This window comes from Syngnathus leptorhynchus, chromosome 14 (assembly GCF_054491065.1).
Source record: "Syngnathus leptorhynchus isolate UIUO chromosome 14, UIUO_Slep, whole genome shotgun sequence".
In the NCBI taxonomy this organism is placed as follows: Eukaryota; Metazoa; Chordata; class Actinopteri; order Syngnathiformes; family Syngnathidae; genus Syngnathus; species Syngnathus leptorhynchus.
In genome coordinates this window covers 1,720,828-1,730,461 of record NC_141208.1, presented here as the reverse complement: position 1 = coordinate 1,730,461, position 9,634 = coordinate 1,720,828, and the positions used below count along the sequence as shown (strand labels likewise).

Sequence of the window (9,634 nt, the reverse complement as noted above, 5' to 3'; positions counted from 1 at the left end):
ACCCCCTCCTTTCTTTTCCACTTTTAAATTGATTTGAGCGTTTATTGCCAGACTGGAGAACAATAATGGTCAGTCGGTGGACTTGACACCTTTGTCAACACCGCCATTAGTCTCCCTTTACATTCACTGATGGGTGATTTACATTTGCAGCCAAATAGCATTTTTTTTTTTTTTACTACTGTTTACCATGAGATTAAGTGAGGAGGAAGAGGAGGGGGTGCGCTATGAAGATATAAATAAGTGCCCCCACGTAATTCACTATTGACCTCATAAGTGACTTTTTCGAGCTTGCGAGATGCTCGCGCTTGTGCTTCTGGTCGCTTTGCCGTGCACGATGGTCCGGGCGCGGCCGTCGCTCAACTACCTGGAGGAGCCCTACGCTACCGAATCCACCCAGGCCGGGTCGGTCCGCTCGGACGCCATCAAGCGACTTCTGGAGGTGTTCGGTATGGACGACCCGCCCGTAGCCGTCACGCACCGACGCAAGCAGCCGCCGCAATACATGCTGGACTTGTACAACACCGTGGCCGACGTGGACGGAGTGACCAAGGATCCCTATCTGCTAGAAGGCAACACAGTACGGAGCTTCTTTGACAAACGTGAGTCAAAATATGTGATCATTAACTTTTCCTGGCGCTCTCTGTCACATGTCAGAATTAACCCAAATGCAATCATTAAGTTTTTATGTATTTTCCAGGATCTGTTTCCGCATTAGATTTTCTTGTCGAATTTTTATTTAAATTCTTGTTATTGTTTGATGTATTTTAAGCAAACAATAAGAGTAAAACAATAAAAGAAACACTAATGATAAGCTTACTTAAAATACAAGTGTCATAAAAAGTGTAGCGAAATAAACAAGAGTTACAAGAGATTAACCACAATTGCATTTTCTTTAAAAGTTAAATACAAGTGAACCGTACTCAAATGTATTCCCAAAAAAATTGGGAAAAATTTGAGAATAGTTTCAATATTTCAGTAATTATTTCTCCTACCACTAGAGAGAGCCCTTGTATCACACTGAAGATCACTGCTGTCAAACTCAGAGTGGTTCTTTTCTTGTCTTTGCAGTGCGCAGCGAACAGGTGGAGTTCCGATTCAATGTGTCCACTGTCGCCAGGACAGAGAAGATCCTCACAGCTGAGCTCCACCTTTTCAAGCTGCGACCTCAAGCTACATTGGTGTTCAACAGGCATCACTTCTGCCAGGTATGTTGCATTCTGAACATCTAGTCTTAGTCATGTCAGATGGGCGAGCTGACAGAGCTCATTTCCAGGTTAGCGTCTACCAACTGCTGGACACCTCCAAAAGCAACAACACGCAAGAGAGGAAGCTGCTATCTTCTCGACTCATCCCGATCCACTCCAACGGTTGGGAGGTGTTTACAATCACTCAAGCTGTGAGTCCCGACGACCGACCCTAACTACCTATGACCGATCGATCCCCTTTAACCTGACTAACCTGGACTCGTGTTTCAACCAAAGGTCCGCTCGTGGACGGCGGACGAGGGCAGCAACCTGGGGCTCCACGTGGTGGTGCGGACTCTGGGGGGAAGCCAAATGGACCTGAAGTTGATCCGCTTCGCATCGGGACGCAACCACCACCAGAGTAAACAGCCCATGCTAGTGCTGTTCACAGACGACGGACGACGGCGGTCCACCACTCCGGAGAGCGCAGGTGAGGCCCTTGCTGGTTGAATTTGAAGAACTCGAAGCCCTCTGGTTGATTTAATATCACACTTAAATATTTTGCTTTTGACAGATCCAGACAATGGCCAAGATAGCGCCGCCATCTTACCCCAATCCCCCATGGCCTCCCACCCATCCCCTCGCAGCGCCCGTTCCTTGGACCAGGCGTGGGAGGAGGAGGGCGCGTCCATGCCGTGCCGGCGCCTGCCGCTCTACGTGGACTTTGAGGAGATTGGCTGGTCGGGCTGGATCGTGTCGCCGCGAGGCTACAACGCCTACCACTGCAAGGGCTCGTGTCCCTTCCCTTTGGGCCAGAACATGAGGCCCACTAACCACGCCACCGTGCAGTCCATCATCAACGCCTTGAAGCTGATCAAGAGCATCGAGACGCCGTGCTGCGTGCCCGACAAGCTCTACTCCATCAACCTGCTCTACTTTGATGACGACGAGAACGTGGTGCTCAAGCAATACAACGACATGGTGGCGGGGAGCTGTGGCTGCCACTGACCCATACCTGTGCGGCCGGCCGGCTTTGTATTATATGTAAATAGCTATAAATGATAATATATGACAGTAGTGCTAACCTGTGAAAGACGTAAACGTGCTCGCTTGTAAATAATTCTAATGCTAGATGTCCGAATGGACTTTTGTCGATCACTAACTAAACTCATGACCACAGTAAATGCGTGTATCATCATAATAATAATGTCCTAAGAATGAATTCAAACAAAAAAGAATGTTAAGATTTATTTATTTTTTTAAATCTAACCTAATACACTTTTTTTTTGTACCAAATATTGTATATTTTGTTTAAGAATAAAATTGTGTTCTATGAGGAAGAAATTGTTTTAAAGGATATTTTTGAGCTCTAATTTTACTATCAATATGATACAGTGATTATTTCATTCATGCTTTATCAGAATCTTATATTGGGGAATGTTTAGTGGTGACAGACAGTTCAGACCGTCAGACATCTATAACCCCGATTTCATGGTCCCTCCCTGAAATAGTGACTAATAGATGGAAGGCAACTTTAATTTTTGGGTTAATAAACAAGTTGGCAAGTCGGCACTATGTGCGGCTAGGTAGCCATGAAAGGGGCGTCTGAGTGGAAGGTAACCCGAGCGCCGGCGGAGGCGTCGACCCTGGAGTGGCACCAAAGAAGCGTTTGATAGCTTTTGGCACGCTGCTGGACGACAGCCCTTGTTCCCTTTCAAAAGAAACTGCCAGTCACAACGGAGGAGAAACCATGTTATTAAGGGCCACCAAACGGGGGCCCCGCGGCGGCCCGACACCCGATCTCCCCTCTCCGCCCCGCTTCGCCTCCCTCTGGCCCTGGCGTCCTTTCATATCTGTCAGTGCCCATAACGAGTAGGTGCCCTATGAGAACGAAGATGGAACCCAGGCCGGGCGTCTGCGTGCTCCGACATGGGGAATAAGCAGACCGTCTTCACCGCGAGGCAGCTAGACGCCTACCAGGTTGGTGTAGTCAACGTGCTTGCTCAGCAAAAAACTTTTCAAAGTATGTGTAGTTCATGTGATCGCTGCATGTTTACTTATCAAAATAAAAATACATGAAAAACAATTGCCAATTTTACGGCAATCTTCTATGGATCTATATTTTAGAAAGTGCTGTTCTGTTTTTTTTCAGTGGGCAGCCTGAAACGAATTAATGCCATTGCCATTCATTTCAATGGGGAAAAGATCATTTGAGATGGTCACGCTCCTCCGCCACGTCTAAAAATATTCCAATCCGACCACATGTAGCATCATGTTCTGGGGGAAACCTCTGACTGTGACTTTTTTTTTTTTCCAGGACTGTACCTATTTTACAAGGAAAGAAATTCTCAGGTGAGTCAAGGCCCGGCTACTATTCTTGATCCTTAAGTTTATCTCTACCGATGTAGCTTGTGTTTGGGAGCGCTTTCAGACTGTTCCACCGCTATCACGATCTGGCTCCGCAACTCGTTCCCCTCGACTACACCGAGCAGCCAGATGTGAAGCTACCATATGAGCTGATTGGCAGCATGCCCGAGCTGAAGGTAGCCAGACGCACTCGCTGCAACCCCGCCGTCCCTCCGTCTGCCTCCATAATTGATGAGCAATTCATCCACAGAATTCTGTGAAAAGATCGCCTGTCACCTGACTCCTTTCAAATTTCAAAGAATGCGGCTAGCGCGCAATTGTTAATATTAGCGAACGGTAAAGCCTATCGAGTCGACTTGGTGCGATGAACAGGCGCTCGTGGCCGCTTTCGTGGCAAATTTGCCAAATTCTCATCAAAATTTGACGCCATGCTTCAAACTACATTATGCTAGTAAGTTGTCTTGGATCTTCACAGATGCTAATCATTGCCTTTCTTTGCATTAAGCTAATATACTATGGATGTCACAAATAATGCTCTTTTTTTATGACTAATCTTACAGTAAATTCACAAGACGTCATTTGCATCTCAAGGCCGTAGCATGAAAGAAACAATAGATAATCGCTAATCAAAGATAATCGTGTCAAGTGGCATTGTCTGGCTGTTCAGGACAATCCATTTCGCCAGAGGATCGCTGAGGTTTTCTCCGAGGACGGCCAAGGAAACATGACGTTGGACGACTTCCTGGACATGTTCTCGGTTCTGAGCGAGATGGCGCCGCGGGATCTCAAGGCCTACTATGCTTTTAAGATTTACGGTAAAACCTTACACATGGAAAATTGACGTTTGAAAATGGTGCGAGATTTTTCATTTCCTGCCCACATATCAAGTGCGAATTGAAAGAAAACCCAGTGACTTGGCATAAAGAGCCACCACCTTCAAATGGCTGATGGACTTAGGCAAAAACACTATCGTGTCAAACCCAAAAGTTAAGGAGAGCAGCGGTGTTGTTGGATGCACACTTTAGGGTTAGAATGTAAATTTAGAGTCTATATTCGAGTTAAAATGTGTTATTTTCATTAGCAAGATGTACCTGGAACAGATGTTGACCTGTATACTGTGTAACCTTGTGCTTCCATTCTTTCTGGGAAGATTTCAACAACGACGACTTTATTTGTAAATCGGACCTGGAGAAGACATTGAACAAACTGACGCGGAACGAGCTGACAGAGGACGAGGTGCGCATGGTCTGCGAGAAGGTGCTAGACGAAGCCGATATGGACAACGACGGCCGGCTATCGCTGGAGGACTTTCAGCACATGATTGTACGAGCGCCAGACTTTCTTAGGTGGGTCTGGTCAAAACACTCATTTCAAAATCATAGGAAATCATTTTGGGGAAACCAGTTGGAAGCTTACTGTCAAACATAAAACTGAGAATTTGCTTTCTTATCCCATCTTGTGTCCTCAGCACCTTCCACATAAGAATATAAGGAAAGCCAATCACCGACAAATGTGAAAAACGGAGGAGTCCTCACGTCTCTGCGTGAGGATGTTTTTGATGGAACATTTGAAAATTCGCTCCCATACGAAATAATACTTGATTCTACGTGAGTTTTGTGATTTCAATCTACAAGAGATCCAGTTACGCATTACTATAAAACATGAGCCAAAAAGTTGTCCGGCGGATTACGGTGGTCCCGTTGTTATGAAAGTGCTCAAGGTCAATTACGGCAATAAACGTCCTTGAGTGACTTTCCACTGACTCTCAGCCAGAAAGGGGAAAAGACGGAGCATTAAGTTTGCTTTGCTTTTTTATTCATCCCAAAAAGTAGACATCTCTAAAAACTGCAGATACACATCTTCACACTGGAAGTATAAAGTACAGTACAATAAGTATATCTCTCAATAGAATATTTGCAATGTTATGTTCTTCACAATGTATGAAATGTATTTGAAAATATGACTGTAAAAATTCAGCTTTAAAAACAAAAGAATGGTCAGATTTAGCCTGTTTACACAGGATGTGTAAATCATAAGACACAAACATTTGGTGCATCTAGACTCAAACTTCTGTAAGAGCAGAGACATTACCCAAGGAGTACTAGGGCAACACAATAAGGTTTTTTTTAAAGTTGTAATTTTAGGCGATTCAATTTGGTTTAGTATGTATAAAGTTGCATTTTGGGGAATAAAAATCCCAATTTGATGGTTTTTTTTTAGACAAAATGTTGATCTTTTTAAGAATAAAGTCAAGTTTGGGGGAGTTTTGTGCATTTTCTTTTGTTTTAAAAAAGATATATATGATTTTATGAGACTAAAGCCTGACCTTTGTAAAAAAAAAAAAAAAAAAAAAAAAAAAGCTTTTATGAAAATAAAGATGGTCTCCAAATAAAAAGCAGATATTGGGGGCAAAAAGGTAAAAATATTAAGTTTCCACAATATAGCAAGGGATGACTACTACATACACGACGAGTATTTATTTTTCTCTGTTGAATGTAGCTGTAGTACTCTTGAGTTGAAAGACATAAAATGTCCCACTCAACTATTACTAGTTTGGAAGAGTTCAAGTGCATAAGGAAGTCTGTAAAAGTGATACAATTGGAGGAAAAATGCATCACTAATACCTTCCCAACCCAAAATGTTTTGATAGCAGTGACTTTTTTTTTTTCTGGACAGTGCTCCATTTTGGGGCTCAATATCATACAAAGTGAACATTATTAAGAGCGAAAACACACACATAGGTCCGAGATTCACAATGCATAGCAGCACCCAAATGGACATGTGATTTTAGGTGCAAGAATGAAGTAAGAAGACGTCTGTTAAGAACATGAGAAGCTTGACATTGTAGGCGGAGAAGGCTTCCCAACACGATAGCTTTGATGGAATTTAACAAAATTATACAAAGCTACCGGATTGAATTCAAGCACCTAAGAAATGTTTCTTTAAAGTAACGACAAAGTATGACTGGAATTTTTTCCAACATGAACAGTACTTTTGTCTTGGAATTTCATTTTGTGATTAATTTGACAAATAATACTGTATTTAAAAAAAGAGCTGGAAAAACATAGACAAAGCAGAAATCAAGAGAAGCTTGACAGTCAAATACTGGACTGCTCAGGGCAGTTATTCGAGGTATTACAAAGACTTCCTATGTTTCGGGGGATATTGAATCTTGGGAGTTTTGTGGTCCTGCTCATGACAAACATACCAACCAAATTCCATTATAGTGGTCATGTATGCGATTTAAAAGCTGTTTTATACTCAAGTGCCAAATGCCTCTATTTGGCTGAGCTTCAAGGTTGTCAGTTTCTGGCTGGAAATGAGTTGGAAAAAAAACAAACAAACACCCCCCTCTGGCGACCAAAAGAAGTATGACAGACAAAATCAACAAAAATGAACAACTTGAGTACAAGCCTGTTATTTGTGCAACGACTCGTTGTTGTCCTCCTCCGAGCCCGGTCCTCGGAAATTCCTGTAAATGACGATTGTCCAGCTGGAAGCGCTCACAAGAGGCAGTTTTTATGCGGACTGCTATGGAGAGGAGAACGAAGGGAAATGCTCCCAAGCAAGCAAAAGTCTTATTTGGGCTCGAGCGGGTACTTTGCAAACTAAAAAGGCCTCGGTGGTCCTCAAAGGAGGCTGCAGTGGAAGAAGCTGCTTTTTTTCCGTGTCTCCAGAATCTTCACTCCTTGGCTGCCCCCCTGGGGTGTGTTCCCCTCCTGAGGCAACACAAATGAACAACACCTGGAATGTTTCCGGAAACCACGGGAGAACTCCGCCAAGGCTCGGAAATACCCGTTTTGTTCATTTCAAAGGGTAAAGATGAGAAGATATGTGTGTGGTCACTGACCAAATCAAGATCATAAGTCAAAGGCACCACTTTTTCCCCCTGGACGCCGGTTATACCAAAAATGAAGAGATTAAAAAAAATACGGACGAAAGTACAGGAGCAAGAAGGTGGAGGTTTCCAAGTAAAAGTTGATGAACACAAATGGCTGCTTCAAGCAAAAATGTCTGACCTCTGGTATAAGTCCTCGAGACTTTTTGATTGACAGCAAATTTCATGCTGTGAAGTGAAATTTGTGTCTTAAAGACCACTTATTTCAGTTTTAGGGAGGTCATAGAAATGGCTGAAAATGCCTGTATATTATGGGGAATGCCAATAAATGTAAATCATCACCAAACGACCATTTCAAAACCTCCAGGCGTAGAGACATTTTTGTGGATCTTATATTCGACAAGCCTAGCGAATTCTGGTCTTTGAATTAAAAATAAATAAATAAACATCATGATGACACCAATGTAGAAAAGCAATTCTCAGTCCCGTAACGGTTCTCCTTACCATTTTGGTGTCCATTTTGGATTTGATGTCCCTGGCAAGTGTCATAAAGGCCTGCAAGTAGACACGGCATCACATTTATATGCAATACTATAAAGTATGATTATCAAAAAGAAAATTTGACACCTACGCTCTCCACGTTGATGTTGGCCTTTGCGCTTGTCTCAATGAACTTGATGCCATACTCTAAAGCAAGCTACAAGAGAATTGCATCAGGATGCTTTCTGATATTTTGCTCAAAACTAAACAGAAAAGAATACAGTTGTGCCTTGAGATACGAGTTCAATTTGTTCAATATGGTGCTGTATCTCAAGGCACGACTGTATACGCCCTCATATTGTTTCTTACCTTTTCACCCCTGTCTTTGGAAACTTGTCGCTTGTCATTGATGTCGCATTTATTGCCGAGAACCATCTTCTCGACGTCAGATGTCGCATGCTGGAACAAGGGTAAGAGCAAATTTCTATATGGGAATTAAGTCACTTTAACAGAACACGAATCAAGTACTTCTGAAAGCAAAAATAAAACGAGTGCCATTGAAAACCCAAAAGCAAAAATGGAGAACAGTAAGACAATGGTACCTCCTCTATGTTCCTGATCCAGTTCTTGATATTTTCAAATGACTTCTCATTGGTGATGTCATAAACGAGCATGATTCCCTGTATAGAAAGATGCCAAAAGTTATGTACCATAGGCAAGAAACTCGGTGTGGTCTAGTACTAGCATTTTCCACATTCTCACCATGGCTCCTCTGTAGTAGGCTGTCGTGATTGTTCGGAAGCGCTCCTGACCGGCTGTATCCCTGGGAAGTAAATACAACATCAGTATGGACTGTTTAACGTGCAAACAAAAATGAAAAATGCCAAAAAGTAGGTAGAATGATGACCTCGTTGGAATGACATCAAGTGACAAAGGGCAGGATGTGGCACCGATTGTTCTCGACGAATTAATAAGAAGCGTATCATGAGAATCAACTTACCATATCTGCAACTTGATCTTCTTGCCTTCGAGCTCTATTGTCCTTATCTTGAAATCTATGCCTTGAGGAACGATCGTACACGTCAATCAAATATCATAGCAGCGATCTCGCTCGCTACCGTAGCATGACAGTCACAGTTTCGATATGTCACACGTATCAGGAAGATCGAACGACCAAAGCATTTCCTATCTGATAGTTGCCATTAGCGCTACCAGCTACTAGCTAACCGCGCGCAGTGACTTTACCACAACTGACAGCTAATAGCCAATAGCGCTGCTAACAATCAGGGAATGTTTTTCCAACAAAGCTCCCGGAAAATAGTCTCATCCGGCACACTAGTGACAGCGAACCAAGATCATCGTAGCGTTTTTAGCAGCCCACCAGCAAATAGACCAAACCAGTGGGCGCACCATTCAAAAGTAGCAGCTGTAATCAACATTAGATGTACCTATGGTTGATATGAACGTAGAATTGAAGGCGTCTTCGGAAAACCTGAAAAGGACGCATGTCTTTCCAACCCCGGAGTCACCAATTAATAGCAGTTTAAACAAATAGTCGTACGTCTTCGCCATAGTTGTTGATATTGGGTGCGGAAGTGGCGCGCCCGGTGAAGCTCAGGTGCGTCGGTGGTATTCAAGAAAAAACAACAGCGACATCTGGATGGCTTGGAGGAAAACTGCAGCAGAAGAATTAACTTGTCAAGTTACAGCCTCTGGAATGCCAATGTATGTGCAATAACCATTTCGATTGCCTGGCACAACTTCA

At 43.2% G+C, this 9,634-nt stretch overlaps 3 protein-coding genes across 3 annotated transcripts; 2 read left to right on the top strand and 1 right to left on the bottom strand.

The window, feature by feature from the left end:
* The first annotated feature begins 283 nt into the window (after positions 1–283).
* admp (anti-dorsalizing morphogenic protein) lies at positions 284–2,390 on the top strand. Its single transcript, XM_085930564.1, has 5 exons — positions 284–599; positions 1,069–1,205; positions 1,274–1,396; positions 1,482–1,674; positions 1,759–2,390. The coding sequence occupies exons 1-5, from the start codon at positions 296–298 to the stop codon at positions 2,190–2,192; spliced, it is 1,191 nt and encodes a 396-aa protein (XP_085786690.1). The 5' UTR covers positions 284–295; the 3' UTR covers positions 2,193–2,390.
* A 723-nt stretch (positions 2,391–3,113) lies between these two features.
* Positions 3,114–5,041, top strand: cib3 (calcium and integrin binding family member 3). The gene is made up of 6 exons (XM_085930525.1): positions 3,114–3,164; positions 3,502–3,536; positions 3,616–3,727; positions 4,219–4,366; positions 4,702–4,897; positions 5,020–5,041. The coding sequence occupies exons 1-6, from the start codon at positions 3,114–3,116 to the stop codon at positions 5,039–5,041; spliced, it is 564 nt and encodes a 187-aa protein (XP_085786651.1).
* Positions 5,042–5,344: 303 nt separating this feature from the next.
* On the bottom strand, positions 5,345–9,536 carry LOC147045873 (ras-related protein Rab-8A-like). Its single transcript, XM_085930769.1, has 8 exons — positions 9,318–9,536; positions 8,870–8,930; positions 8,632–8,692; positions 8,472–8,549; positions 8,239–8,328; positions 8,021–8,086; positions 7,894–7,944; positions 5,345–7,270 (listed from the first exon to the last, which is right to left on the bottom strand). Exons 1-8 carry the CDS (start codon positions 9,439–9,441, stop codon positions 7,181–7,183), a joined length of 621 nt encoding a protein of 206 aa, XP_085786895.1. The 5' UTR covers positions 9,442–9,536; the 3' UTR covers positions 5,345–7,180.
* Positions 9,537–9,634: the final 98 nt, after the last annotated feature.

What these genes read in the sequence shown, in the direction of transcription:
- admp (XM_085930564.1), top strand. Translation starts at nt 296, where the DNA reads ATGCTCGCGCTTGTGCTTCTGGTCGCTTTGCCGTGCACGATGGTCCGG. An exon ending in TGTTTACAATCACTCAAGCT is followed by an intron (nt 1,397 to 1,481) that starts GTGAGTCCCGAC and finishes TTTCAACCAAAG; the next exon opens with GTCCGCTCGTGGACGGCGGA. An exon ending in CACCACTCCGGAGAGCGCAG is followed by an intron (nt 1,675 to 1,758) that starts GTGAGGCCCTTG and finishes TGCTTTTGACAG; the next exon opens with ATCCAGACAATGGCCAAGAT.
- cib3 (XM_085930525.1), top strand. Translation starts at nt 3,114, where the DNA reads ATGGGGAATAAGCAGACCGTCTTCACCGCGAGGCAGCTAGACGCCTAC. An exon ending in GCAGCATGCCCGAGCTGAAG is followed by an intron (nt 3,728 to 4,218) that starts GTAGCCAGACGC and finishes CTGGCTGTTCAG; the next exon opens with GACAATCCATTTCGCCAGAG. An exon ending in CTATGCTTTTAAGATTTACG is followed by an intron (nt 4,367 to 4,701) that starts GTAAAACCTTAC and finishes CTTTCTGGGAAG; the next exon opens with ATTTCAACAACGACGACTTT.
- LOC147045873 (XM_085930769.1), bottom strand. Translation starts at nt 9,441, where the DNA reads ATGGCGAAGACGTACGACTATTTGTTTAAACTGCTATTAATTGGTGAC. An exon ending in CCTACTACAGAGGAGCCATG is followed by an intron (nt 8,550 to 8,631) that starts GTGAGAATGTGG and finishes CTTTCTATACAG; the next exon opens with GGAATCATGCTCGTTTATGA. An exon ending in CCAAAGACAGGGGTGAAAAG is followed by an intron (nt 8,087 to 8,238) that starts GTAAGAAACAAT and finishes ATTCTCTTGTAG; the next exon opens with CTTGCTTTAGAGTATGGCAT.